The 25,156-nt window shown below is 40.4% G+C and overlaps 20 protein-coding genes and 4 long non-coding RNA genes across 24 annotated transcripts; 14 read left to right on the forward strand and 10 right to left on the reverse strand.

Annotated features, from left to right (window-relative positions):
• Positions 1-87: 87 nt before the first annotated feature.
• LOC113564782 (histone H1-like) lies at positions 88-783 on the reverse strand. Its single transcript, XM_026983613.1, has one exon. The coding sequence runs from the start codon at positions 714-716 to the stop codon at positions 210-212; it is 507 nt and encodes a 168-aa protein (XP_026839414.1). The 5' UTR covers positions 717-783; the 3' UTR covers positions 88-209.
• A 1,854-nt stretch (positions 784-2,637) lies between these two features.
• Positions 2,638-3,199, forward strand: LOC26526498 (histone H4). The gene has a single exon (XM_026983616.1). It carries the CDS (start codon positions 2,841-2,843, stop codon positions 3,150-3,152), a length of 312 nt encoding a protein of 103 aa, XP_026839417.1. The 5' UTR covers positions 2,638-2,840; the 3' UTR covers positions 3,153-3,199.
• Positions 3,200-3,600: 401 nt separating this feature from the next.
• On the reverse strand, positions 3,601-4,123 carry LOC113564783 (histone H2A). The gene has a single exon (XM_026983614.1). The coding sequence runs from the start codon at positions 4,037-4,039 to the stop codon at positions 3,665-3,667; it is 375 nt and encodes a 124-aa protein (XP_026839415.1). The 5' UTR covers positions 4,040-4,123; the 3' UTR covers positions 3,601-3,664.
• Positions 4,124-4,187: 64 nt separating this feature from the next.
• Positions 4,188-4,683, forward strand: LOC6556303 (histone H2B). Its single transcript, XM_001983077.3, has one exon. It carries the CDS (start codon positions 4,266-4,268, stop codon positions 4,635-4,637), a length of 372 nt encoding a protein of 123 aa, XP_001983113.1. The 5' UTR covers positions 4,188-4,265; the 3' UTR covers positions 4,638-4,683.
• Positions 4,684-4,723: 40 nt separating this feature from the next.
• Positions 4,724-6,884, forward strand: LOC113564787. Its single transcript, XR_003408304.1, has 2 exons — positions 4,724-4,895; positions 6,664-6,884. It is a non-coding gene; the product is annotated as an uncharacterized LOC113564787 (long non-coding RNA).
• On the reverse strand, positions 4,967-5,977 carry LOC113564781 (histone H1-like). Its single transcript, XM_026983612.1, has one exon. It carries the CDS (start codon positions 5,945-5,947, stop codon positions 5,057-5,059), a length of 891 nt encoding a protein of 296 aa, XP_026839413.1. The 5' UTR covers positions 5,948-5,977; the 3' UTR covers positions 4,967-5,056.
• A 974-nt stretch (positions 6,885-7,858) lies between the features above and the next one.
• Positions 7,859-8,310, forward strand: LOC113564785 (histone H4). The gene has a single exon (XM_026983617.1). The coding sequence runs from the start codon at positions 7,952-7,954 to the stop codon at positions 8,261-8,263; it is 312 nt and encodes a 103-aa protein (XP_026839418.1). The 5' UTR covers positions 7,859-7,951; the 3' UTR covers positions 8,264-8,310.
• Positions 8,311-8,711: 401 nt separating this feature from the next.
• LOC113564784 (histone H2A) lies at positions 8,712-9,234 on the reverse strand. The gene has a single exon (XM_026983615.1). The coding sequence runs from the start codon at positions 9,148-9,150 to the stop codon at positions 8,776-8,778; it is 375 nt and encodes a 124-aa protein (XP_026839416.1). The 5' UTR covers positions 9,151-9,234; the 3' UTR covers positions 8,712-8,775.
• A 64-nt stretch (positions 9,235-9,298) lies between these two features.
• LOC6556228 (histone H2B) lies at positions 9,299-9,794 on the forward strand. Its single transcript, XM_001983023.2, has one exon. It carries the CDS (start codon positions 9,377-9,379, stop codon positions 9,746-9,748), a length of 372 nt encoding a protein of 123 aa, XP_001983059.1. The 5' UTR covers positions 9,299-9,376; the 3' UTR covers positions 9,749-9,794.
• Positions 9,795-9,834: 40 nt separating this feature from the next.
• LOC113564786 lies at positions 9,835-11,995 on the forward strand. Its single transcript, XR_003408303.1, has 2 exons — positions 9,835-10,006; positions 11,775-11,995. It is a non-coding gene; the product is annotated as an uncharacterized LOC113564786 (long non-coding RNA).
• On the reverse strand, positions 10,078-11,004 carry LOC113564780 (histone H1). The gene has a single exon (XM_026983611.1). It carries the CDS (start codon positions 10,933-10,935, stop codon positions 10,168-10,170), a length of 768 nt encoding a protein of 255 aa, XP_026839412.1. The 5' UTR covers positions 10,936-11,004; the 3' UTR covers positions 10,078-10,167.
• Positions 11,996-12,859: 864 nt separating the features above from the next.
• Positions 12,860-13,425, forward strand: LOC113564795 (histone H4). The gene has a single exon (XM_026983642.1). The coding sequence runs from the start codon at positions 13,065-13,067 to the stop codon at positions 13,374-13,376; it is 312 nt and encodes a 103-aa protein (XP_026839443.1). The 5' UTR covers positions 12,860-13,064; the 3' UTR covers positions 13,377-13,425.
• Positions 13,426-13,824: 399 nt separating this feature from the next.
• On the reverse strand, positions 13,825-14,347 carry LOC6548739 (histone H2A). The gene has a single exon (XM_001973954.2). It carries the CDS (start codon positions 14,261-14,263, stop codon positions 13,889-13,891), a length of 375 nt encoding a protein of 124 aa, XP_001973990.1. The 5' UTR covers positions 14,264-14,347; the 3' UTR covers positions 13,825-13,888.
• Positions 14,348-14,411: 64 nt separating this feature from the next.
• LOC6556031 (histone H2B) lies at positions 14,412-14,907 on the forward strand. The gene has a single exon (XM_001982860.2). The coding sequence runs from the start codon at positions 14,490-14,492 to the stop codon at positions 14,859-14,861; it is 372 nt and encodes a 123-aa protein (XP_001982896.1). The 5' UTR covers positions 14,412-14,489; the 3' UTR covers positions 14,862-14,907.
• Positions 14,908-14,947: 40 nt separating this feature from the next.
• Positions 14,948-17,108, forward strand: LOC113564796. Its single transcript, XR_003408307.1, has 2 exons — positions 14,948-15,119; positions 16,888-17,108. It is a non-coding gene; the product is annotated as an uncharacterized LOC113564796 (long non-coding RNA).
• On the reverse strand, positions 15,191-16,117 carry LOC113564794 (histone H1). The gene has a single exon (XM_026983641.1). It carries the CDS (start codon positions 16,046-16,048, stop codon positions 15,281-15,283), a length of 768 nt encoding a protein of 255 aa, XP_026839442.1. The 5' UTR covers positions 16,049-16,117; the 3' UTR covers positions 15,191-15,280.
• Positions 17,109-18,079: 971 nt separating the features above from the next.
• On the forward strand, positions 18,080-18,530 carry LOC6556039 (histone H4). The gene has a single exon (XM_015153122.2). The coding sequence runs from the start codon at positions 18,170-18,172 to the stop codon at positions 18,479-18,481; it is 312 nt and encodes a 103-aa protein (XP_015008608.2). The 5' UTR covers positions 18,080-18,169; the 3' UTR covers positions 18,482-18,530.
• Positions 18,531-18,928: 398 nt separating this feature from the next.
• Positions 18,929-19,456, reverse strand: LOC6548691 (histone H2A). The gene has a single exon (XM_001973974.2). It carries the CDS (start codon positions 19,365-19,367, stop codon positions 18,993-18,995), a length of 375 nt encoding a protein of 124 aa, XP_001974010.1. The 5' UTR covers positions 19,368-19,456; the 3' UTR covers positions 18,929-18,992.
• Positions 19,457-19,515: 59 nt separating this feature from the next.
• Positions 19,516-20,011, forward strand: LOC6556058 (histone H2B). The gene has a single exon (XM_001982879.2). It carries the CDS (start codon positions 19,594-19,596, stop codon positions 19,963-19,965), a length of 372 nt encoding a protein of 123 aa, XP_001982915.1. The 5' UTR covers positions 19,516-19,593; the 3' UTR covers positions 19,966-20,011.
• Positions 20,012-20,051: 40 nt separating this feature from the next.
• LOC113564797 lies at positions 20,052-22,212 on the forward strand. Its single transcript, XR_003408308.1, has 2 exons — positions 20,052-20,223; positions 21,992-22,212. It is a non-coding gene; the product is annotated as an uncharacterized LOC113564797 (long non-coding RNA).
• On the reverse strand, positions 20,295-21,221 carry LOC113564793 (histone H1). Its single transcript, XM_026983640.1, has one exon. It carries the CDS (start codon positions 21,150-21,152, stop codon positions 20,385-20,387), a length of 768 nt encoding a protein of 255 aa, XP_026839441.1. The 5' UTR covers positions 21,153-21,221; the 3' UTR covers positions 20,295-20,384.
• Positions 22,213-23,190: 978 nt separating the features above from the next.
• Positions 23,191-23,641, forward strand: LOC6548695 (histone H4). Its single transcript, XM_001973978.3, has one exon. It carries the CDS (start codon positions 23,281-23,283, stop codon positions 23,590-23,592), a length of 312 nt encoding a protein of 103 aa, XP_001974014.1. The 5' UTR covers positions 23,191-23,280; the 3' UTR covers positions 23,593-23,641.
• A 399-nt stretch (positions 23,642-24,040) lies between these two features.
• Positions 24,041-24,568, reverse strand: LOC113564790 (histone H2A). The gene has a single exon (XM_026983639.1). It carries the CDS (start codon positions 24,477-24,479, stop codon positions 24,105-24,107), a length of 375 nt encoding a protein of 124 aa, XP_026839440.1. The 5' UTR covers positions 24,480-24,568; the 3' UTR covers positions 24,041-24,104.
• A 59-nt stretch (positions 24,569-24,627) lies between these two features.
• LOC6556046 (histone H2B) lies at positions 24,628-25,123 on the forward strand. Its single transcript, XM_001982870.2, has one exon. The coding sequence runs from the start codon at positions 24,706-24,708 to the stop codon at positions 25,075-25,077; it is 372 nt and encodes a 123-aa protein (XP_001982906.1). The 5' UTR covers positions 24,628-24,705; the 3' UTR covers positions 25,078-25,123.
• The last annotated feature ends 33 nt before the right edge of the window (positions 25,124-25,156 follow it).

Consider the following 25,156-nt stretch of genomic DNA (forward strand, 5'->3'; position numbering starts at 1 on the left):
CACGGAACACGAATGCTTGTCGAACCTCGGCAGCGAAATATTTATACTTTTCCGTCTGTCAGCTCTCTTAGTTAGGAGTGGGAATGAACGCATTCGGAGCCCACATTACAATAAGTGAATTGTGTTTGTGAAATTATAAGTGAAGTGAATAATGCCGCCGAAAACTAGTGGAAAGGCAGCCAAGAAGGCTGGCAAGGCTCAGAAGAACATCACCAAGACCGACAAGAAAAAGAAGCAGCCCCAGCGGCAGTTTTTTTGGCGGAGGCACCAGTCTTCTTGGAGGTTACCTTCTTGCTTTGCACTTTTTTCTCAACAGACAAAACCTTTAATTTTGCCTTCGGATCCTTATCTTTCTTGGCGGAAGCCGACAGTTTGAATGATCCAGATGCACCCTTTCCCTTTGTTTGGATAAGTTTTCCATTAACCACAGCCGATTTTAAGTACTTCTTGATGAATGGAGCTAGCTTTTGGGCGTCGCATTTATAAGTGGCAGTGATATATTTTTTTATGGCCAAAAGTGATGAGCCACCACGTTCCTTTAAGTTTTTAATGGAAGCGTCTACCATTTGCTGAGTTGGCGGATGTGACGGCGTCGCAGTGGCTTTCTTTGCCTTTGTGGCAGATGTAGATGCCTTTTTTGGGGCCACCTTCTTCTCAACTGACGCGGGCGTGGCAGCCACTGGAGAAGCGGACGTTGCAACTGCAGAATCAGACATATTTTTTTACTAAGAACACTTTTTTTCTTTAGAAAATGGCCCGCGCGTTGTCTGCCAACCTCCTTTGCTCGAATGAGAATCGAGGAGGAGAGCACTTTAACAATGCGACTGACAGCAGTCATTTACAACGTTGATGTTTGCTTGAAGTGCAACCTTTTTTTTTAATTTTTAGTGTTTAAATTCTATAGTTAATATAATGTTTTAATTTTTCTGGATTCTTAAATAATTATTGATTCACTATGCATTTTTAAAATGTTGATATATGGTTTTTGTGACGTTTTAATGTTGATACAACTTTAATATTCACATATTTAACTAGCGCAATTTATAAAAAAACATGTTTTAAAATCAGAAATAATGCAAATAATATAGTAGTTCCCAATGTTTATAAAAATTTCAACTTTCTACCTTTAGAAAAACATAAAAAAGAAGCGTCTATCATTTATTGAGATACTTCATTACTCGATTTAAGTTGACAATGAATTACATACAAATTTTGCTTTACTGCATCATTCAGCAATTGTTTTCGACCATAAAAAATACAACAATTTTTAAAAACCATAGTTTTTTAATATTTTCACAAATTATTAATAGGTTTGCTCTAGTAGATTACACTTTTTTTGAATACTTATAAATAATTTGTCTGAAATAAATCAATTTCCCTGCCGTATATAAGCCTCGATGTAGTCATACTATGGTCACACAATGTTTTCATCAAATAAAAAAAACCAAGCATACATTTTTTTATTATCTTTTTATTTTATGTAATAGATATTGAATACTTCAACGTAATTAACCAATTTTAAGACTGTCTACTACAAAACTTTTATTTTTTTCAGACGTTTTAAGGGGAAGTGTCACTTGCCCCGTACGACTTCGTCAATAATATTCCCAACTTAAGTTATCACCAAGAAAAAAACACCAAATAGCAATTTTTATGTTATTAAATTCTGTTATTTTGTAAATATTGGACTCACCAATTTAATTACAATATTTTCAAATTGTCTTTCGCAGAATTTCAATTTTTTATAGATGATTGAAGGTCTAAAAGTCCCATGCTCCGTTTGTATTTCACTTTTATTACTCAAGGAAGTTAACAACAAGAAAAATATAAATCAACTGTTTATATATTAACCTTTTCATTTATTTTATTAATTTTGGGCCTATAATTAAAATATCATTATTTTGATCCAGTTATTAGCAGAATTTATATTTTTTTTACAAATGTTTGAAGGTCCAGTGCCGTTTGCCCCTAGAAAAAATTGTAGAACATCTATTTTCTTGTTATTTTGTTATTTTCTTGTAAAAAAAAAAGGCTGCTAAAGCGCATTTTATTTCTCATTGAATGTAGTTTGTGGTCCTGAAAAGGACCGATTGTAGAGTATATGCTAGCGCTTTGGCTGCCAGTTGAAGCCGTGCCAATTTAAGCACGCTCGCCGCGGATGCGTCGCGCTAATTGGATGTCCTTGGGCATAATGGTGACACGCTTGGCATGAATGGCACACAAGTTGGTATCTTCAAAGAGACCAACCAGATAGGCTTCGCTAGCTTCTTGCAGGGCCATAACCGCCGAGCTCTGGAATCGCAAATCAGTCTTAAAATCCTGAGCGATTTCACGCACCAGACGCTGAAAAGGCAGTTTGCGGATCAAAAGCTCAGTGCTCTTTTGGTACCGACGGATCTCACGCAAGGCCACTGTTCCAGGGCGATAGCGATGGGGCTTCTTCACACCTCCGGTCGCAGGGGCACTCTTGCGAGCGGCCTTAGTAGCCAGTTGTTTGCGTGGCGCTTTTCCACCAGTCGATTTGCGTGCAGTTTGCTTCGTACGGGCCATTTCCGATTTGAGTTTTACCACAGTTCACGTTCACTTCTTCACGTTTCAAAACACAATAAACGATCAGAGCATTTGCTACCTACTTATATAGCAAGCGTGGATGGTGGAAAAGAGAAAGAAACAGATGCCATCTCATTTAACGAGCGAATAAAGAAACGAACATATCGTTCGTACTCTCTCGGGTTTTTGGCGTTTTACGTATAAATAGGGGCACTGAGAAAATTTTGAAATTAGTTCTTTAGTGACTTTCGGGCTGTGTGTGTGTGCAGAATAGTATAAAACAGTGAAAAATGACTGGTCGTGGTAAAGGAGGCAAGGGCTTGGGAAAAGGTGGCGCCAAGCGACATCGCAAAGTGCTGCGTGATAACATCCAAGGAATCACGAAGCCTGCTATCCGCCGTTTGGCTCGTCGTGGCGGTGTGAAGCGCATATCTGGACTTATATACGAGGAAACGCGTGGCGTTCTGAAGGTTTTCTTGGAGAACGTAATTCGTGATGCCGTCACCTACACCGAACACGCCAAGCGGAAGACTGTTACTGCCATGGATGTTGTGTACGCTCTGAAGAGGCAAGGCCGCACCCTCTACGGATTTGGCGGTTAAAAAAAGAAGAGTACATCCTGTACTTCTATTAAGCAATCGGTCCTTTTCAGGACCACCATTCAGTTTTTAAAAGGAGGTACATTTTCAAAAGAAAAAAAAAGGGTCTTTTTATTGTTTGAGAATTCCAAAAATGAGGTATTTGAGACTAAAACTAAATGGCGATCGTTCATTGCTCTTTCAGGTAGACGTAGACCAACGTTCGGGTGTTGTGTGTATACTATACCTTTATATATATATTCATAACAGACTGTACTGGTTCCAGACACCGCGTGTAAGTCTGCGTTGCCTTCGTGGTGTGCGAGTATTTAAAAAAAAAAAAAACTAGTTTGAATTTTTATAATAGAAAGCTTGAAAAACCGTTCTGCATAGCAACCTGCATTCAACATAGAAGAGAAAACATGACCATTCTTGATATAGTAATTTTTAATCTTTGGTAATAATTTGGTCGTCCTGAAAAGGACGGTTTGGATGACGATTTTATGTACAAGTTTTCGGCTCAGCTTTTGAAACGTTTAAGCCTTCTTCTCGGTCTTCTTGGGCAACAGAACAGCCTGTATGTTAGGCAACACTCCACCTTGGGCAATAGTGACGCCGGAGAGCAGCTTGTTTAACTCCTCGTCGTTACGGATGGCCAACTGCAGATGACGCGGAATAATTCTAGTCTTCTTGTTGTCACGAGCAGCATTGCCTGCCAACTCGAGAACCTCAGCAGCCAGATATTCCATTACGGCTGCTAGGTAAACTGGAGCGCCTGCACCAACACGCTCGGCGTAGTTACCCTTCCTGAGCAGACGGTGAATACGGCCCACAGGGAATTGAAGACCGGCACGGTTGGAGCGGGACTTTGCCTTTCCCTTCACTTTGCCACCTTTTCCACGTCCAGACATTTTGCTTTGCGATTATTTCACTTAGATCACTGTACACACGGAACACGAATGCTTGTCGAACCCCGGCAGCGAAATATTTATACTTTTCCGTCTGTCAGCTCTCTTAGTTAGGGGTGGGTGACTAGACCTGAAATGATTGCTCGTAAAAAAGTATAAGAATGAACGCATTCGGAGCCCACATTACAATAAGTGAATTGTGTTTGTGAAATTATAAGTGAAGTGAATAATGCCGCCGAAAACTAGTGGAAAGGCAGCCAAGAAGGCTGGCAAGGCTCAGAAGAACATCACCAAGACCGACAAGAAAAAGAAGCGCAAGAGGAAGGAGAGCTATGCCATCTACATTTACAAGGTTCTCAAGCAGGTCCATCCTGACACCGGTATTTCGTCTAAGGCGATGAGCATAATGAACAGCTTTGTAAATGATATTTTCGAGCGCATTGCTGCCGAGGCGTCTCGTCTGGCTCACTACAATAAGCGCTCGACCATCACCAGTCGGGAAATCCAAACGGCTGTTCGCCTGCTTCTGCCCGGAGAGTTGGCTAAGCATGCTGTCAGTGAGGGAACCAAGGCTGTCACCAAGTACACCAGCTCCAAATAATTTCCTCCTGCGAGTGCGGACAAAAATCCAAAACGGCCCTTTTCAGGGCCACAATGTGTTTCATCAAAGAAATGTATTTTTCAATTTACCAATCGTCTAATATGAATTTACCATTTTAACTCTACCGATAATATGGGTAAAATTTTTCAAATACAGACCGAAAAATCGGAAACGATAACTGAATACGCTCAACAAGCAACGTAATTCAATAACTAGACATGTATCGTTTTATTGTTGTTGCCAAAGTCTGCTAATAAGGTAAATGGAACTTTTTAATTTACAAATAGTATTTGAATGATTTTCTTTCTCTTGCAAGTGAATGTTGTAGCCCTGAAAAGGGCTTGTTTAGACAAATTTCAGATCTAGAAATCTAAAATTTTGATTGCGAACATGTACCAACTACTGTACTTTTTCGCAATTTACTTCTTGGCAGCCGTAGTCTTTGCTTTCGGCTTCTTGGCGGTAGCAGAAATCGCTGCTTTCTTCGCCGTCTTTTTGGGTTTTGCAGACGCCGCTGGCTTCGCCTTTGGGGATTTGGCTGCTGCAGCCTTCGACTTCGCTGCGGTCGCCTTCGCCTTTGTTGCGGCGGGCTTCGACTTTACGATTCCAGTTTTCTTGTCATCCTTGGCTTTTGCCTTCTCCGTTTTCTTCTTCTCGGCAGTCTTTTTGGTGGCCACAGCCTTCTTAGCCTTGGGCTTTTTGTCAGCAGCCCCAGCGGCAGTTTTTTTGGCGGAGGCACCAGTCTTCTTGGAGGTTACCTTCTTGCTTTGCACTTTTTTCTCAACAGACAAAACCTTTAATTTTGCCTTCGGATCCTTATCTTTCTTGGCGGAAGCCGACAGTTTGAATGATCCAGATGCACCCTTTCCCTTTGTTTGGATAAGTTTTCCATTAACCACAGCCGATTTTAAGTACTTCTTGATGAATGGAGCTAGCTTTTGGGCGTCGCATTTATAAGTGGCAGTGATATATTTTTTTATGGCCAAAAGTGATGAGCCACCACGTTCCTTTAAGTTTTTAATGGAAGCGTCTACCATTTGCTGAGTTGGCGGATGTGACGGCGTCGCAGTGGCTTTCTTTGCCTTTGTGGCAGATGTAGATGCCTTTTTTGGGGCCACCTTCTTCTCAACTGACGCGGGCGTGGCAGCCACTGGAGAAGCGGACGTTGCAACTGCAGAATCAGACATATTTTTTTTACTAAGAACACTTTTTTTCTTTAGAAAATGGCCCGCGCGTTGTCTGCCAACCTCCTTTGCTCGAATGAGAATCGAGGAGGAGAGCACTTTAACAATGCGACTGACAGCAGTCATTTACAACGTTGATGTTTGCTTGAAGTGCAACCTTTTTTTTAAATTTTTAGTGTTAAATTCTATAGTTAATATAATGTTTTAATTTTTCTGGATTCTTAAATAATTATTGATTCACTATGCATTTTTAAAATGTTGATATATGCTTTTTGTGACGTTTTAATGTTGATACAACTTTAATATTCACATATTTAACTAGCGCAATTTATAAAAAAACATGTTTTAAAATCAGAAATAATGCAAATAATATAGTAGTTCCCAATGTTTATAAAAATTTCAACTTTCTACCTTTAGAAAAACATAAAAAAGAAGCGTCTATCATTAATTGAGATACTTTTTTACTCGATTTAAGTTGACAATGAATTACATACAAATTTTGCTTTACTGCATCATTCAGCAATTGTTTTCGACCATAAAAAATACAACAATTTTTAAAAACCATAGTTTTTTAATATTTTCACAAATTATTAATAGGTTTGCTCTAGTAGATTACACTTTTTTTGAATACTTATAAATAATTTGTCTGAAATAAATCAATTTCCCTGCCGTATATAAGCCTCGATGTAGTCATACTATGGTCACACAATGTTTTCATCAAATAAAAAATACGAAGCATACATTTTTTTATTATCTTTTTCTTTTATGTAATAGATATTGAATACTTCAACGTAATTAACCAATTTTAAGACTGTCTACTACAAAACTTTTATTTTTTTCAGACGTTTTAAGGGGAAGTGTCACTTGCTCCGTACGACTTCGTCAATAATATTCCCAACTTAAGTTATCACCAAGAAAAAAATACCAAATAGCAATTTTTATGTTATTAAATTCTGTTATTTTGTAAATATTGGACTCACCAATTTAATTACAATATTTTCAAATTGTCTTTCGCAGAATTTCAATTTTTTATAGATGATTGAAGGTCTAAAAGTCCCATGCTCCGTTTGTATTTCACTTTTATTACTCAAGGAAGTTAACAACAAGAAAAATATAAATCAACTGTGTATATATTAACCTTTTCTTTTATTTTATTAATTTTGGGCTAATAATTAAAATATCATTATTTTGATCCAGTTATTAGCAGAATTTATATATTTTTTTTACAAATGTTTGAAGGTCCAGTGCCGTTTGCCCCTAGAAAAAATTGTAGAACATCTATTTTTTTGTTATTTTGTTATTTTCTTGTAAAAAAAAAAAGGCTGCTAAAGCGAATTTTATTTCTCATTGAATGTAGTTTGTGGTCCTGAAAAGGACCGATTGTAGAGTATATGCTAGCGCTTTGGCTGCCAGTTGAAGCCGTGCCAATTTAAGCACGCTCGCCGCGGATGCGTCGCGCTAATTGGATGTCCTTGGGCATAATGGTGACACGCTTGGCATGAATGGCACACAAGTTGGTATCTTCAAAGAGACCAACCAGATAGGCTTCGCTAGCTTCTTGCAGGGCCATAACCGCCGAGCTCTGGAATCGCAAATCAGTCTTAAAATCCTGAGCGATTTCACGCACCAGACGCTGAAAAGGCAGTTTGCGGATCAAAAGCTCAGTGCTCTTTTGGTACCGACGGATCTCACGCAAGGCCACTGTTCCAGGGCGATAGCGATGGGGCTTCTTCACACCTCCGGTCGCAGGGGCACTCTTGCGAGCGGCCTTAGTAGCCAGTTGTTTGCGTGGCGCTTTTCCACCAGTCGATTTGCGTGCAGTTTGCTTCGTACGGGCCATTTCCGATTTGAGTTTTACCACAGTTCACGTTCACTTCTTCACGTTTCAAAACACAATAAACGATCAGAGCATTTGCTACCTACTTATATAGCAAGCGTGGATGGTGGAAAAGAGAAAGAAACAGATGCCATCTCATTTAACGAGCGAATAAAGAAACGAACATATCGTTCGTACTCTCTCGGGTTTTTGGCGTTTTACGTATAAATAGGGGCACTGAGAAAATTTTGAAATTAGTTCTTTAGTGACTTTCGGGCTGTGTGTGTGTGCAGAATAGTATAAAACAGTGAAAAATGACTGGTCGTGGTAAAGGAGGCAAGGGCTTGGGAAAAGGTGGCGCCAAGCGACATCGCAAAGTGCTGCGTGATAACATCCAAGGAATCACGAAGCCTGCTATCCGCCGTTTGGCTCGTCGTGGCGGTGTGAAGCGCATATCTGGACTTATATACGAGGAAACGCGTGGCGTTCTGAAGGTTTTCTTGGAGAACGTAATTCGTGATGCCGTCACCTACACCGAACACGCCAAGCGGAAGACTGTTACTGCCATGGATGTTGTGTACGCTCTGAAGAGGCAAGGCCGCACCCTCTACGGATTTGGCGGTTAAAAAAAGAAGAGTACATCCTGTACTTCTATTAAGCAATCGGTCCTTTTCAGGACCACCATTCAGTTTTTAAAAGGAGGTACATTTTCAAAAGAAAAAAAAAGGGTCTTTTTATTGTTTGAGAATTCCAAAAATGAGGTATTTGAGACTAAAACTAAATGGCGATCGTTCATTGCTCTTTCAGGTAGACGTAGACCAACGTTCGGGTGTTGTGTGTATACTATACCTTTATATATATATTCATAACAGACTGTACTGGTTCCAGACACCGCGTGTAAGTCTGCGTTGCCTTCGTGGTGTGCGAGTATTTAAAAAAAAAAAAAACTAGTTTGAATTTTTATAATAGAAAGCTTGAAAAACCGTTCTGCATAGCAACCTGCATTCAACATAGAAGAGAAAACATGACCATTCTTGATATAGTAATTTTTAATCTTTGGTAATAATTTGGTCGTCCTGAAAAGGACGGTTTGGATGACGATTTTATGTACAAGTTTTCGGCTCAGCTTTTGAAACGTTTAAGCCTTCTTCTCGGTCTTCTTGGGCAACAGAACAGCCTGTATGTTAGGCAACACTCCACCTTGGGCAATAGTGACGCCGGAGAGCAGCTTGTTTAACTCCTCGTCGTTACGGATGGCCAACTGCAGATGACGCGGAATAATTCTAGTCTTCTTGTTGTCACGAGCAGCATTGCCTGCCAACTCGAGAACCTCAGCAGCCAGATATTCCATTACGGCTGCTAGGTAAACTGGAGCGCCTGCACCAACACGCTCGGCGTAGTTACCCTTCCTGAGCAGACGGTGAATACGGCCCACAGGGAATTGAAGACCGGCACGGTTGGAGCGGGACTTTGCCTTTCCCTTCACTTTGCCACCTTTTCCACGTCCAGACATTTTGCTTTGCGATTATTTCACTTAGATCACTGTACACACGGAACACGAATGCTTGTCGAACCCCGGCAGCGAAATATTTATACTTTTCCGTCTGTCAGCTCTCTTAGTTAGGGGTGGGTGACTAGACCTGAAATGATTGCTCGTAAAAAAGTATAAGAATGAACGCATTCGGAGCCCACATTACAATAAGTGAATTGTGTTTGTGAAATTATAAGTGAAGTGAATAATGCCGCCGAAAACTAGTGGAAAGGCAGCCAAGAAGGCTGGCAAGGCTCAGAAGAACATCACCAAGACCGACAAGAAAAAGAAGCGCAAGAGGAAGGAGAGCTATGCCATCTACATTTACAAGGTTCTCAAGCAGGTCCATCCTGACACCGGTATTTCGTCTAAGGCGATGAGCATAATGAACAGCTTTGTAAATGATATTTTCGAGCGCATTGCTGCCGAGGCGTCTCGTCTGGCTCACTACAATAAGCGCTCGACCATCACCAGTCGGGAAATCCAAACGGCTGTTCGCCTGCTTCTGCCCGGAGAGTTGGCTAAGCATGCTGTCAGTGAGGGAACCAAGGCTGTCACCAAGTACACCAGCTCCAAATAATTTCCTCCTGCGAGTGCGGACAAAAATCCAAAACGGCCCTTTTCAGGGCCACAATGTGTTTCATCAAAGAAATGTATTTTTCAATTTACCAATCGTCTAATATGAATTTACCATTTTAACTCTACCGATAATATGGGTAAAATTTTTCAAATACAGACCGAAAAATCGGAAACGATAACTGAATACGCTCAACAAGCAACGTAATTCAATAACTAGACATGTATCGTTTTATTGTTGTTGCCAAAGTCTGCTAATAAGGTAAATGGAACTTTTTAATTTACAAATAGTATTTGAATGATTTTCTTTCTCTTGCAAGTGAATGTTGTAGCCCTGAAAAGGGCTTGTTTAGACAAATTTCAGATCTAGAAATCTAAAATTTTGATTGCGAACATGTACCAACTACTGTACTTTTTCGCAATTTACTTCTTGGCAGCCGTAGTCTTTGCTTTCGGCTTCTTGGCGGTAGCAGAAATCGCTGCTTTCTTCGCCGTCTTTTTGGGTTTTGCAGACGCCGCTGGCTTCGCCTTTGGGGATTTGGCTGCTGCAGCCTTCGACTTCGCTGCGGTCGCCTTCGCCTTTGTTGCGGCGGGCTTCGACTTTACGATTCCAGTTTTCTTGTCATCCTTGGCTTTTGCCTTCTCCGTTTTCTTCTTCTCGGCAGTCTTTTTGGTGGCCACAGCCTTCTTAGCCTTGGGCTTTTTGTCAGCAGCCCCAGCGGCAGTTTTTTTGGCGGAGGCACCAGTCTTCTTGGAGGTTACCTTCTTGCTTTGCACTTTTTTCTCAACAGACAAAACCTTTAATTTTGCCTTCGGATCCTTATCTTTCTTGGCGGAAGCCGACAGTTTGAATGATCCAGATGCACCCTTTCCCTTTGTTTGGATAAGTTTTCCATTAACCACAGCCGATTTTAAGTACTTCTTGATGAATGGAGCTAGCTTTTGGGCGTCGCATTTATAAGTGGCAGTGATATATTTTTTTATGGCCAAAAGTGATGAGCCACCACGTTCCTTTAAGTTTTTAATGGAAGCGTCTACCATTTGCTGAGTTGGCGGATGTGACGGCGTCGCAGTGGCTTTCTTTGCCTTTGTGGCAGATGTAGATGCCTTTTTTGGGGCCACCTTCTTCTCAACTGACGCGGGCGTGGCAGCCACTGGAGAAGCGGACGTTGCAACTGCAGAATCAGACATATTTTTTTACTAAGAACACTTTTTTTCTTTAGAAAATGGCCCGCGCGTTGTCTGCCAACCTCCTTTGCTCGAATGAGAATCGAGGAGGAGAGCACTTTAACAATGCGACTGACAGCAGTCATTTACAACGTTGATGTTTGCTTGAAGTGCAACCTTTTTTTTAAATTTTTAGTGTTTAAATTCTATAGTTAATATAATGTTTTAATTTTTCTGGATTCTTAAATAATTATTGATTCACTATGCATTTTTAAAATGTTGATATATGCTTTTTGTGACGTTTTAATGTTGATACAACTTTAATATTCACATATTTAACTAGCGCAATTTATAAAAAAACATGTTTTAAAATCAGAAATAATGCAAATAATATAGTAGTTCCCAATGTTTATAAAAATTTCAACTTTCTACCTTTAGAAAAACATAAAAAAGAAGCGTCTATCATTAATTGAGATACTTTTTTACTCGATTTAAGTTGACAATGAATTACATACAAATTTTGCTTTACTGCATCATTCAGCAATTGTTTTCGACCATAAAAAATACAACAATTTTTAAAAACCATAGTTTTTTAATATTTTCACAAATTATTAATAGGTTTGCTCTAGTAGATTACACTTTTTTTGAATACTTATAAATAATTTGTCTGAAATAAATCAATTTCCCTGCCGTATATAAGCCTCGATGTAGTCATACTATGGTCACACAATGTTTTCATCAAATAAAAAATACGAAGCATACATTTTTTTATTATCTTTTTCTTTTATGTAATAGATATTGAATACTTCAACGTAATTAACCAATTTTAAGACTGTCTACTACAAAACTTTTATTTTTTTCAGACGTTTTAAGGGGAAGTGTCACTTGCTCCGTACGACTTCGTCAATAATATTCCCAACTTAAGTTATCACCAAGAAAAAAATACCAAATAGCAATTTTTATGTTATTAAATTCTGTTATTTTGTAAATATTGGACTCACCAATTTAATTACAATATTTTCAAATTGTCTTTCGCAGAATTTCAATTTTTTATAGATGATTGAAGGTCTAAAAGTCCCATGCTCCGTTTGTATTTCACTTTTATTACTCAAGGAAGTTAACAACAAGAAAAATATAAATCAACTGTGTATATATTAACCTTTTCTTTTATTTTATTAATTTTGGGCTAATAATTAAAATATCATTATTTTGATCCAGTTATTAGCAGAATTTATATATTTTTTTTTACAAATGTTTGAAGGTCCAGTGCCGTTTGCCCCTAGAAAAAATTGTAGAACATCTATTTTTTTGTTATTTTGTTATTTTCTTGTAAAAAAAAAAGGCTGCTAAAGCGAATTTTATTTCTCATTGAATGTAGTTTGTGGTCCTGAAAAGGACCGATTGTAGAGTATATGCTAGCGCTTTGGCTGCCAGTTGAAGCCGTGCCAATTTAAGCACGCTCGCCGCGGATGCGTCGCGCTAATTGGATGTCCTTGGGCATAATGGTGACACGCTTGGCATGAATGGCACACAAGTTGGTATCTTCAAAGAGACCAACCAGATAGGCTTCGCTAGCTTCTTGCAGGGCCATAACCGCCGAGCTCTGGAATCGCAAATCAGTCTTAAAATCCTGAGCGATTTCACGCACCAGACGCTGAAAAGGCAGTTTGCGGATCAAAAGCTCAGTGCTCTTTTGGTACCGACGGATCTCACGCAAGGCCACTGTTCCAGGGCGATAGCGATGGGGCTTCTTCACACCTCCGGTCGCAGGGGCACTCTTGCGAGCGGCCTTAGTAGCCAGTTGTTTGCGTGGCGCTTTTCCACCAGTCGATTTGCGTGCAGTTTGCTTCGTACGGGCCATTTCCGATTTGAGTTTTACCACAGTTCACGTTCACTTCTTCACGTTTCAAAACACAATAAACGATCAGAGCATTTGCTACCTACTTATATAGCAAGCGTGGATGGTGGAAAAGAGAAAGAGAAACAGATGCCATCTCATTTAACGAGCGAATAACGAAACGAACATATCGTTCGTACTCTCTCGGGTTTTTGGCGTTTTACGTATAAATAGGGGCACTCAGAAAATTTTGAAATTAGTTCTTTAGTGACTTTCGGGCTGTGTGTGTGTGCAGAATAGTATAAAACAGTGAAAAATGACTGGTCGTGGTAAAGGAGGCAAGGGCTTGGGAAAAGGTGGCGCCAAGCGACATCGCAAAGTGCTGCGTGATAACATCCAAGGAATCACGAAGCCTGCTATCCGCCGTTTGGCTCGTCGTGGCGGTGTGAAGCGCATATCTGGACTTATATACGAGGAAACGCGTGGCGTTCTGAAGGTTTTCTTGGAGAACGTAATTCGTGATGCCGTCACCTACACCGAACACGCCAAGCGGAAGACTGTTACTGCCATGGATGTTGTGTACGCTCTGAAGAGGCAAGGCCGCACCCTCTACGGATTTGGCGGTTAAAAAAAGAAGAGTACATCCTGTACTTCTATTAAGCAATCGGTCCTTTTCAGGACCACCATTCAGTTTTTAAAAGGAGGTACATTTTCAAAAGAAAAAAAAAGGGTCTTTTTATTGTTTGAGAATTCCAAAAATGAGGTATTTGAGACTAAAACTAAATGGCGATCGTTCATTGCTCTTTCAGGTAGACGTAGACCAACGTTCGGGTGTTGTGTGTATACTATACCTTTATATATATATTCATAACAGACTGTACTGGTTCCAGACACCGCGTGTAAGTCTGCGTTGCCTTCGTGGTGTGCGAGTATTTAAAAAAAAAAAAAACTAGTTTGAATTTTTATAATAGAAAGCTTGAAAAACCGTTCTGCATAGCAACCTGCATTCAACATAGAAGAGAAAACATGACCATTCTTGATATAGTAATTTTTAATCTTTGGTAATAATTTGGTCGTCCTGAAAAGGACGGTTTGGATGACGATTTTATGTACAAGTTTTCGGCTCAGCTTTTGAAACGTTTAAGCCTTCTTCTCGGTCTTCTTGGGCAACAGAACAGCCTGTATGTTAGGCAACACTCCACCTTGGGCAATAGTGACGCCGGAGAGCAGCTTGTTTAACTCCTCGTCGTTACGGATGGCCAACTGCAGATGACGCGGAATAATTCTAGTCTTCTTGTTGTCACGAGCAGCATTGCCTGCCAACTCGAGAACCTCAGCAGCCAGATATTCCATTACGGCTGCTAGGTAAACTGGAGCGCCTGCACCAACACGCTCGGCGTAGTTACCCTTCCTGAGCAGACGGTGAATACGGCCCACAGGGAATTGAAGACCGGCACGGTTGGAGCGGGACTTTGCCTTTCCCTTCACTTTGCCACCTTTTCCACGTCCAGACATTTTGCTTTGCGATTATTTCACTTAGATCACTGTACACACGGAACACGAATGCTTGTCGAACCCCGGCAGCGAAATATTTATACTTTTCCGTCTGTCAGCTCTCTTAGTTAGGGGTGGGTGACTAGACCTGAAATGATTGCTCGTAAAAAAGTATAAGAATGAACGCATTCGGAGCCCACATTACAATAAGTGAATTGTGTTTGTGAAATTATAAGTGAAGTGAATAATGCCGCCGAAAACTAGTGGAAAGGCAGCCAAGAAGGCTGGCAAGGCTCAGAAGAACATCACCAAGACCGACAAGAAAAAGAAGCGCAAGAGGAAGGAGAGCTATGCCATCTACATTTACAAGGTTCTCAAGCAGGTCCATCCTGACACCGGTATTTCGTCTAAGGCGATGAGCATAATGAACAGCTTTGTAAATGATATTTTCGAGCGCATTGCTGCCGAGGCGTCTCGTCTGGCTCACTACAATAAGCGCTCGACCATCACCAGTCGGGAAATCCAAACGGCTGTTCGCCTGCTTCTGCCCGGAGAGTTGGCTAAGCATGCTGTCAGTGAGGGAACCAAGGCTGTCACCAAGTACACCAGCTCCAAATAATTTCCTCCTGCGAGTGCGGACAAAAATCCAAAACGGCCCTTTTCAGGGCCACAATGTGTTTCATCAAAGAAATGTATTTTTCAATTTACCAATCGTCTAATATGAATTTACCATTTTAACTCTACCGATAATATGGGTAAAATTTTTCAAATACAGACCGAAAAATCGGAAACGATAACTGAATACGCTCAACAAGCAACGTAATTCAATAACTAGACATGTATCGTTTTATTGTTGTTGCCAAAGTCTGCTAATAAGGTAAATGGAACATTTTAATTTACAAATAGTATTTGAATGATTTTTTTTCTCTTGCAAGTGAATGTTGTAGCCCTGAAAAGGGCTTGTTTAGACAAATTTCAGATCTAGAAATCTAAAATTTTGATTGCGAACATGTACCAACTACTGTACTTTTTCGCAATTTACTTCTTGGCAGCCGTAGTCTTTGCTTTCGGCTTCTTGGCGGTAGCAGAAATCGCTGCTTTCTTCGCCGTCTTTTTGGGTTTTGCAGACGCCGCTGGCTTCGCCTTTGGGGATTTGGCTGCTGCAGCCTTCGACTTCGCTGCGGTCGCCTTCGCCTTTGTTGCGGCGGGCTTCGACTTTACGATTCCAGTTTTCTTGTCATCCTTGGCTTTTGCCTTCTCCGTTTTCTTCTTCTCGGCAGTCTTTTTGGTGGCCACAGCCTTCTTAGCCTTGGGCTTTTTGTCAGCAGCCCCAGCGGCAGTTTTTTTGGCGGAGGCACCAGTCTTCTTGGAGGTTACCTTCTTGCTTTGCACTTTTTTCTCAACAGACAAAACCTTTAATTTTGCCTTCGGATCCTTATCTTTCTTGGCGGAAGCCGACAGTTTGAATGATCCAGATGCACCCTTTCCCTTTGTTTGGATAAGTTTTCCATTAACCACAGCCGATTTTAAGTACTTCTTGATGAATGGAGCTAGCTTTTGGGCGTCGCATTTATAAGTGGCAGTGATATATTTTTTTATGGCCAAAAGTGATGAGCCACCACGTTCCTTTAAGTTTTTAATGGAAGCGTCTACCATTTGCTGAGTTGGCGGATGTGACGGCGTCGCAGTGGCTTTCTTTGCCTTTGTGGCAGATGTAGATGCCTTTTTTGGGGCCACCTTCTTCTCAACTGACGCGGGCGTGGCAGCCACTGGAGAAGCGGACGTTGCAACTGCAGAATCAGACATATTTTTTTACTAAGAACACTTTTTTTCTTTAGAAAATGGCCCGCGCGTTGTCTGCCAACCTCCTTTGCTCGAATGAGAATCGAGGAGGAGAGCACTTTAACAATGCGACTGACAGCAGTCATTTACAACGTTGATGTTTGCTTGAAGTGCAACCTTTTTTTTAAATTTTTAGTGTTTAAATTCTATAGTTAATATAATGTTTTAATTTTTCTGGATTCTTAAATAATTATTGATTCACTATGCATTTTTAAAATGTTGATATATGCTTTTTGTGACGTTTTAATGTTGATACAACTTTAATATTCACATATTTAACTAGCGCAATTTATAAAAAAACATGTTTTAAAATCAGAAATAATGCAAATAATATAGTAGTTCCCAATGTTTATAAAAATTTCAACTTTCTACCTTTAGAAAAACATAAAAAAGAAGCGTCTATCATTAATTGAGATACTTTTTTACTCGATTTAAGTTGACAATGAATTACATACAAATTTTGCTTTACTGCATCATTCAGCAATTGTTTTCGACCATAAAAAATACAACAATTTTTAAAAACCATAGTTTTTTAATATTTTCACAAATTATTAATAGGTTTGCTCTAGTAGATTACACTTTTTTTGAATACTTATAAATAATTTGTCTGAAATAAATCAATTTCCCTGCCGTATATAAGCCTCGATGTAGTCATACTATGGTCACACAATGTTTTCATCAAATAAAAAATACGAAGCATACATTTTTTTATTATCTTTTTCTTTTATGTAATAGATATTGAATACTTCAACGTAATTAACCAATTTTAAGACTGTCTACTACAAAACTTTTATTTTTTTCAGACGTTTTAAGGGGAAGTGTCACTTGCTCCGTACGACTTCGTCAATAATATTCCCAACTTAAGTTATCACCAAGAAAAAAATACCAAATAGCAATTTTTATGTTATTAAATTCTGTTATTTTGTAAATATTGGACTCACCAATTTAATTACAATATTTTCAAATTGTCTTTCGCAGAATTTCAATTTTTTATAGATGATTGAAGGTCTAAAAGTCCCATGCTCCGTTTGTATTTCACTTTTATTACTCAAGGAAGTTAACAACAAGAAAAATATAAATCAACTGTGTATATATTAACCTTTTCTTTTATTTTATTAATTTTGGGCTAATAATTAAAATATCATTATTTTGATCCAGTTATTAGCAGAATTTATATTTTTTTTTTTACAAATGTTTGAAGGTCCAGTGCCGTTTGCCCCTAGAAAAAATTGTAGAACATCTATTTTTTTTGTTATTTTCTTGTAAAAAAAAAGGCTGCTAAAGCGAATTTTATTTCTCATTGAATGTAGTTTGTGGTCCTGAAAAGGACCGATTGTAGAGTATATGCTAGCGCTTTGGCTGCCAGTTGAAGCCGTGCCAATTTAAGCACGCTCGCCGCGGATGCGTCGCGCTAATTGGATGTCCTTGGGCATAATGGTGACACGCTTGGCATGAATGGCACACAAGTTGGTATCTTCAAAGAGACCAACCAGATAGGCTTCGCTAGCTTCTTGCAGGGCCATAACCGCCGAGCTCTGGAATCGCAAATCAGTCTTAAAATCCTGAGCGATTTCACGCACCAGACGCTGAAAAGGCAGTTTGCGGATCAAAAGCTCAGTGCTCTTTTGGTACCGACGGATCTCACGCAAGGCCACTGTTCCAGGGCGATAGCGATGGGGCTTCTTCACACCTCCGGTCGCAGGGGCACTCTTGCGAGCGGCCTTAGTAGCCAGTTGTTTGCGTGGCGCTTTTCCACCAGTCGATTTGCGTGCAGTTTGCTTCGTACGGGCCATTTCCGATTTGAGTTTTACCACAGTTCACGTTCACTTCTTCACGTTTCAAAACACAATAAACGATCAGAGCATTTGCTACCTACTTATATAGCAAGCGTGGATGGTGGAAAAGAGAAAGAGAAACAGATGCCATCTCATTTAACGAGCGAATAACGAAACGAACATATCGTTCGTACTCTCTCGGGTTTTTGGCGTTTTACGTATAAATAGGGGCACTCAGAAAATTTTGAAATTAGTTCTTTAGTGACTTTCGGGCTGTGTGTGTGTGCAGAATAGTATAAAACAGTGAAAAATGACTGGTCGTGGTAAAGGAGGCAAGGGCTTGGGAAAAGGTGGCGCCAAGCGACATCGCAAAGTGCTGCGTGATAACATCCAAGGAATCACGAAGCCTGCTATCCGCCGTTTGGCTCGTCGTGGCGGTGTGAAGCGCATATCTGGACTTATATACGAGGAAACGCGTGGCGTTCTGAAGGTTTTCTTGGAGAACGTAATTCGTGATGCCGTCACCTACACCGAACACGCCAAGCGGAAGACTGTTACTGCCATGGATGTTGTGTACGCTCTGAAGAGGCAAGGCCGCACCCTCTACGGATTTGGCGGTTAAAAAAAGAAGAGTACATCCTGTACTTCTATTAAGCAATCGGTCCTTTTCAGGACCACCATTCAGTTTTTAAAAGGAGGTACATTTTCAAAAGAAAAAAAAGGGTCTTTTTATTGTTTGAGAATTCCAAAAATGAGGTATTTGAGACTAAAACTAAATGGCGATCGTTCATAGCTCTTTCAGGTAGACGTAGACCAACGTTCGGGTGTTGTGTGTATACTATACCTTTATATATATATTCATAACAGACTGTACTGGTTCCAGACACCGCGTGTAAGTCTGCGTTGCCTTCGTGGTGTGCGAGTATTTAAAAAAAAAAAAAACTAGTTTGAATTTTTATAATAGAAAGCTTGAAAAACCGTACTGCATAGCAACCTGCATTCAACATAGAAGAGAAAACATGACCATTCTTGATATAGTAATTTTTAATCTTTGGTAATAATTTGGTCGTCCTGAAAAGGACGGTTTGGATGACGATTTTATGTACAAGTTTTCGGCTCAGCTTTTGAAACGTTTAAGCCTTCTTCTCGGTCTTCTTGGGCAACAGAACAGCCTGTATGTTAGGCAACACTCCACCTTGGGCAATAGTGACGCCGGAGAGCAGCTTGTTTAACTCCTCGTCGTTACGGATGGCCAACTGCAGATGACGCGGAATAATTCTAGTCTTCTTGTTGTCACGAGCAGCATTGCCTGCCAACTCGAGAACCTCAGCAGCCAGATATTCCATTACGGCTGCTAGGTAAACTGGAGCGCCTGCACCAACACGCTCGGCGTAGTTACCCTTCCTGAGCAGGCGGTGAATACGGCCCACAGGGAATTGAAGACCGGCACGGTTGGAGCGGGACTTTGCCTTTCCCTTCACTTTGCCACCTTTTCCACGTCCAGACATTTTGCTTTGCGATTATTTCACTTAGATCACTGTACACACGGAACACGAATGCTTGTCGAACCCCGGCAGCGAAATATTTATACTTTTCCGTCTGTCAGCTCTCTTAGTTAGGGGTGGGTGACTAGACCTGAAATGATTGCTCGTAAAAAAGTATAAGAATGAACGCATTCGGAGCCCACATTACAATAAGTGAATTGTGTTTGTGAAATTATAAGTGAAGTGAATAATGCCGCCGAAAACTAGTGGAAAGGCAGCCAAGAAGGCTGGCAAGGCTCAGAAGAACATCACCAAGACCGACAAGAAAAAGAAGCGCAAGAGGAAGGAGAGCTATGCCATCTACATTTACAAGGTTCTCAAGCAGGTCCATCCTGACACCGGTATTTCGTCTAAGGCGATGAGCATAATGAACAGCTTTGTAAATGATATTTTCGAGCGCATTGCTGCCGAGGCGTCTCGTCTGGCTCACTACAATAAGCGCTCGACCATCACCAGTCGGGAAATCCAAACGGCTGTTCGCCTGCTTCTGCCCGGAGAGTTGGCTAAGCATGCTGTCAGTGAGGGAACCAAGGCTGTCACCAAGTACACCAGCTCCAAATAATTTCCTCCTGCGAGTGCGGACAAAAATCCAAAACGGCCCTTTTCAGGGCCACAATGTGTTTCATCAAAGAAATGTATTTTTCAATTTACCAATCGTCTAATATGAATTTACCATTTTAACTCTACCGATAATATGGGTAAAATTTTTCAAATACAGACCGAAAAATCGGAAACGATAACTGAATACGCTCAACAAGCAACGTAATTCAATAACTAGACATGTATCGTTTTATTGTTGTTGCCAAAGTCTGCTAATAAGGTAAATGGAACATTTTAATTTACAAATAGTATTTGAATGATTTTTTTTCTCTTGCAAGTGAATGTTGTAGCCCTGAAAAGGGCTTGTTTAGACAAATTTCAGATCTAGAAATCTAAAATTTTGATTGCGAACATGTACCAACTACTGTACTTTTTCGCAATTTACTTCTTGGCAGCCGTAGTCTTTGCTTTCGGCTTCTTGGCGGTAGCAGAAATCGCTGCTTTCTTCGCCGTCTTTTTGGGTTTTGCAGACGCCGCTGGCTTCGCCTTTGGGGATTTGGCTGCTGCAGCCTTCGACTTCGCTGCGGTCGCCTTCGCCTTTGTTGCGGCGGGCTTCGACTTTACGATTCCAGTTTTCTTGTCATCCTTGGCTTTTGCCTTCTCCGTTTTCTTCTTCTCGGCAGTCTTTTTGGTGGCCACAGCCTTCTTAGCCTTGGGCTTTTTGTCAGCAGCCCCAGCGGCAGTTTTTTTGGCGGAGGCACCAGTCTTCTTGGAGGTTACCTTCTTGCTTTGCACTTTTTTCTCAACAGACAAAACCTTTAATTTTGCCTTCGGATCCTTATCTTTCTTGGCGGAAGCCGACAGTTTGAATGATCCAGATGCACCCTTTCCCTTTGTTTGGATAAGTTTTCCATTAACCACAGCCGATTTTAAGTACTTCTTGATGAATGGAGCTAGCTTTTGGGCGTCGCATTTATAAGTGGCAGTGATATATTTTTTTATGGCCAAAAGTGATGAGCCACCACGTTCCTTTAAGTTTTTAATGGAAGCGTCTACCATTTGCTGAGTTGGCGGATGTGACGGCGTCGCAGTGGCTTTCTTTGCCTTTGTGGCAGATGTAGATGCCTTTTTTGGGGCCACCTTCTTCTCAACTGACGCGGGCGTGGCAGCCACTGGAGAAGCGGACGTTGCAACTGCAGAATCAGACATATTTTTTTACTAAGAACACTTTTTTTCTTTAGAAAATGGCCCGCGCGTTGTCTGCCAACCTCCTTTGCTCGAATGAGAATCGAGGAGGAGAGCACTTTAACAATGCGACTGACAGCAGTCATTTACAACGTTGATGTTTGCTTGAAGTGCAACCTTTTTTTTAAATTTTTAGTGTTTAAATTCTATAGTTAATATAATGTTTTAATTTTTCTGGATTCTTAAATAATTATTGATTCACTATGCATTTTTAAAATGTTGATATATGCTTTTTGTGACGTTTTAATGTTGATACAACTTTAATATTCACATATTTAACTAGCGCAATTTATAAAAAAACATGTTTTAAAATCAGAAATAATGCAAATAATATAGTAGTTCCCAATGTTTATAAAAATTTCAACTTTCTACCTTTAGAAAAACATAAAAAAGAAGCGTCTATCATTAATTGAGATACTTTTTTACTCGATTTAAGTTGACAATGAATTACATACAAATTTTGCTTTACTGCATCATTCAGCAATTGTTTTCGACCATAAAAAATACAACAATTTTTAAAAACCATAGTTTTTTAATATTTTCACAAATTATTAATAGGTTTGCTCTAGTAGATTACACTTTTTTTGAATACTTATAAATAATTTGTCTGAAATAAATCAATTTCCCTGCCGTATATAAGCCTCGATGTAGTCATACTATGGTCACACAATGTTTTCATCAAATAAAAAATACGAAGCATACATTTTTTTATTATCTTTTTCTTTTATGTAATAGATATTGAATACTTCAACGTAATTAACCAATTTTAAGACTGTCTACTACAAAACTTTTATTTTTTTCAGACGTTTTAAGGGGAAGTGTCACTTGCTCCGTACGACTTCGTCAATAATATTCCCAACTTAAGTTATCACCAAGAAAAAAATACCAAATAGCAATTTTTATGTTATTAAATTCTGTTATTTTGTAAATATTGGACTCACCAATTTAATTACAATATTTTCAAATTGTCTTTCGCAGAATTTCAATTTTTTATAGATGATTGAAGGTCTAAAAGTCCCATGCTCCGTTTGTATTTCACTTTTATTACTCAAGGAAGTTAACAACAAGAAAAATATAAATCAACTGTTTATATATTAACCTTTTCTTTTATTTTATTAATTTTGGGCTAATAATTAAAATATCATTATTTTGATCCAGTTATTAGCAGAATTTATATTTTTTTTTTTACAAATGTTTGAAGGTCCAGTGCCGTTTGCCCCTAGAAAAAATTGTAGAACATCTATTTTTTTGTTATTTTGTTATTTTCTTGTAAAAAAAAAGGCTGCTAAAGCGAATTTTATTTCTCATTGAATGTAGTTTGTGGTCCTGAAAAGGACCGATTGTAGAGTATATGCTAGCGCTTTGGCTGCCAGTTGAAGCCGTGCCAATTTAAGCACGCTCGCCGCGGATGCGTCGCGCTAATTGGATGTCCTTGGGCATAATGGTGACACGCTTGGCATGAATGGCACACAAGTTGGTATCTTCAAAGAGACCAACCAGATAGGCTTCGCTAGCTTCTTGCAGGGCCATAACCGCCGAGCTCTGGAATCGCAAATCAGTCTTAAAATCCTGAGCGATTTCACGCACCAGACGCTGAAAAGGCAGTTTGCGGATCAAAAGCTCAGTGCTCTTTTGGTACCGACGGATCTCACGCAAGGCCACTGTTCCAGGGCGATAGCGATGGGGCTTCTTCACACCTCCGGTCGCAGGGGCACTCTTGCGAGCGGCCTTAGTAGCCAGTTGTTTGCGTGGCGCTTTTCCACCAGTCGATTTGCGTGCAGTTTGCTTCGTACGGGCCATTTCCGATTTGAGTTTTACCACAGTTCACGTTCACTTCTTCACGTTTCAAAACACAATAAACGATCAGAGCATTTGCTACCTACTTATATAGCAAGCGTGGATGGTGGAAAAGAGAAAGAGAAACAGATGCCATCTCATTTAACGAGCGAATAACGAAACGAACATATCGTTCGTACTCTCTCGGGTTTTTGGCGTTTTACGTATAAATAGGGGCACTCAGAAAATTTTGAAATTAGTTCTTTAGTGACTTTCGGGCTGTGTGTGTGTGCAGAATAGTATAAAACAGTGAAAAATGACTGGTCGTGGTAAAGGAGGCAAGGGCTTGGGAAAAGGTGGCGCCAAGCGACATCGCAAAGTGCTGCGTGATAACATCCAAGGAATCACGAAGCCTGCTATCCGCCGTTTGGCTCGTCGTGGCGGTGTGAAGCGCATATCTGGACTTATATACGAGGAAACGCGTGGCGTTCTGAAGGTTTTCTTGGAGAACGTAATTCGTGATGCCGTCACCTACACCGAACACGCCAAGCGGAAGACTGTTACTGCCATGGATGTTGTGTACGCTCTGAAGAGGCAAGGCCGCACCCTCTACGGATTTGGCGGTTAAAAAAAGAAGAGTACATCCTGTACTTCTATTAAGCAATCGGTCCTTTTCAGGACCACCATTCAGTTTTTAAAAGGAGGTACATTTTCAAAAGAAAAAAAAGGGTCTTTTTATTGTTTGAGAATTCCAAAAATGAGGTATTTGAGACTAAAACTAAATGGCGATCGTTCATTGCTCTTTCAGGTAGACGTAGACCAACGTTCGGGTGTTGTGTGTATACTATACCTTTATATATATATTCATAACAGACTGTACTGGTTCCAGACACCGCGTGTAAGTCTGCGTTGCCTTCGTGGTGTGCGAGTATTTAAAAAAAAAAAAAAACTAGTTTGAATTTTTATAATAGAAAGCTTGAAAAACCGTTCTGCATAGCAACCTGCATTCAACATAGAAGAGAAAACATGACCATTCTTGATATAGTAATTTTTAATCTTTGGTAATAATTTGGTCGTCCTGAAAAGGACGGTTTGGATGACGATTTTATGTACAAGTTTTCGGCTCAGCTTTTGAAACGTTTAAGCCTTCTTCTCGGTCTTCTTGGGCAACAGAACAGCCTGTATGTTAGGCAACACTCCACCTTGGGCAATAGTGACGCCGGAGAGCAGCTTGTTTAACTCCTCGTCGTTACGGATGGCCAACTGCAGATGACGCGGAATAATTCTAGTCTTCTTGTTGTCACGAGCAGCATTGCCTGCCAACTCGAGAACCTCAGCAGCCAGATATTCCATTACGGCTGCTAGGTAAACTGGAGCGCCTGCACCAACACGCTCGGCGTAGTTACCCTTCCTGAGCAGGCGGTGAATACGGCCCACAGGGAATTGAAGACCGGCACGGTTGGAGCGGGACTTTGCCTTTCCCTTCACTTTGCCACCTTTTCCACGTCCAGACATTTTGCTTTGCGATTATTTCACTTAGATCACTGTACACACGGAACACGAATGCTTGTCGAACCCCGGCAGCGAAATATTTATACTTTTCCGTCTGTCAGCTCTCTTAGTTAGGGGTGGGTGACTAGACCTGAAATGATTGCTCGTAAAAAAGTATAAGAATGAACGCATTCGGAGCCCACATTACAATAAGTGAATTGTGTTTGTGAAATTATAAGTGAAGTGAATAATGCCGCCGAAAACTAGTGGAAAGGCAGCCAAGAAGGCTGGCAAGGCTCAGAAGAACATCACCAAGACCGACAAGAAAAAGAAGCGCAAGAGGAAGGAGAGCTATGCCATCTACATTTACAAGGTTCTCAAGCAGGTCCATCCTGACACCGGTATTTCGTCTAAGGCGATGAGCATAATGAACAGCTTTGTAAATGATATTTTCGAGCGCATTGCTGCCGAGGCGTCTCGTCTGGCTCACTACAATAAGCGCTCGACCATCACCAGTCGGGAAATCCAAACGGCTGTTCGCCTGCTTCTGCCCGGAGAGTTGGCTAAGCATGCTGTCAGTGAGGGAACCAAGGCTGTCACCAAGTACACCAGCTCCAAATAATTTCCTCCTGCGAGTGCGGACAAAAATCCAAAACGGCCCTTTTCAGGGCCACAATGTGTTTCATCAAAGAAATGTATTT

This window comes from Drosophila erecta, unplaced genomic scaffold (genome assembly GCF_003286155.1).
Source record: "Drosophila erecta strain 14021-0224.00,06,07 unplaced genomic scaffold, DereRS2 tig00000975-arrow-arrow-pilon, whole genome shotgun sequence".
NCBI classification, from domain to species: Eukaryota; Metazoa; Arthropoda; class Insecta; order Diptera; family Drosophilidae; genus Drosophila; species Drosophila erecta.

Excerpts from the sequence above, each read along its gene's own strand:
- LOC6556058 (XM_001982879.2), top strand. The coding sequence starts at position 19,594 with ATGCCGCCGAAAACTAGTGGAAAGGCAGCCAAGAAGGCTGGCAAGGCT.
- LOC6556046 (XM_001982870.2), top strand. The coding sequence starts at position 24,706 with ATGCCGCCGAAAACTAGTGGAAAGGCAGCCAAGAAGGCTGGCAAGGCT.
- LOC113564790 (XM_026983639.1), bottom strand. The coding sequence starts at position 24,479 with ATGTCTGGACGTGGAAAAGGTGGCAAAGTGAAGGGAAAGGCAAAGTCC.
- LOC113564784 (XM_026983615.1), bottom strand. The coding sequence starts at position 9,150 with ATGTCTGGACGTGGAAAAGGTGGCAAAGTGAAGGGAAAGGCAAAGTCC.
- LOC6556303 (XM_001983077.3), top strand. The coding sequence starts at position 4,266 with ATGCCGCCGAAAACTAGTGGAAAGGCAGCCAAGAAGGCTGGCAAGGCT.
- LOC113564793 (XM_026983640.1), bottom strand. The coding sequence starts at position 21,152 with ATGTCTGATTCTGCAGTTGCAACGTCCGCTTCTCCAGTGGCTGCCACG.
- LOC113564795 (XM_026983642.1), top strand. The coding sequence starts at position 13,065 with ATGACTGGTCGTGGTAAAGGAGGCAAGGGCTTGGGAAAAGGTGGCGCC.
- LOC113564782 (XM_026983613.1), bottom strand. The coding sequence starts at position 716 with ATGTCTGATTCTGCAGTTGCAACGTCCGCTTCTCCAGTGGCTGCCACG.
- LOC113564783 (XM_026983614.1), bottom strand. The coding sequence starts at position 4,039 with ATGTCTGGACGTGGAAAAGGTGGCAAAGTGAAGGGAAAGGCAAAGTCC.
- LOC6548739 (XM_001973954.2), bottom strand. The coding sequence starts at position 14,263 with ATGTCTGGACGTGGAAAAGGTGGCAAAGTGAAGGGAAAGGCAAAGTCC.
- LOC6556031 (XM_001982860.2), top strand. The coding sequence starts at position 14,490 with ATGCCGCCGAAAACTAGTGGAAAGGCAGCCAAGAAGGCTGGCAAGGCT.
- LOC6556039 (XM_015153122.2), top strand. The coding sequence starts at position 18,170 with ATGACTGGTCGTGGTAAAGGAGGCAAGGGCTTGGGAAAAGGTGGCGCC.
- LOC113564785 (XM_026983617.1), top strand. The coding sequence starts at position 7,952 with ATGACTGGTCGTGGTAAAGGAGGCAAGGGCTTGGGAAAAGGTGGCGCC.
- LOC6548691 (XM_001973974.2), bottom strand. The coding sequence starts at position 19,367 with ATGTCTGGACGTGGAAAAGGTGGCAAAGTGAAGGGAAAGGCAAAGTCC.
- LOC6556228 (XM_001983023.2), top strand. The coding sequence starts at position 9,377 with ATGCCGCCGAAAACTAGTGGAAAGGCAGCCAAGAAGGCTGGCAAGGCT.
- LOC113564781 (XM_026983612.1), bottom strand. The coding sequence starts at position 5,947 with ATGACTGCTGTCAGTCGCATTGTTAAAGTGCTCTCCTCCTCGATTCTC.
- LOC6548695 (XM_001973978.3), top strand. The coding sequence starts at position 23,281 with ATGACTGGTCGTGGTAAAGGAGGCAAGGGCTTGGGAAAAGGTGGCGCC.
- LOC113564794 (XM_026983641.1), bottom strand. The coding sequence starts at position 16,048 with ATGTCTGATTCTGCAGTTGCAACGTCCGCTTCTCCAGTGGCTGCCACG.
- LOC26526498 (XM_026983616.1), top strand. The coding sequence starts at position 2,841 with ATGACTGGTCGTGGTAAAGGAGGCAAGGGCTTGGGAAAAGGTGGCGCC.
- LOC113564780 (XM_026983611.1), bottom strand. The coding sequence starts at position 10,935 with ATGTCTGATTCTGCAGTTGCAACGTCCGCTTCTCCAGTGGCTGCCACG.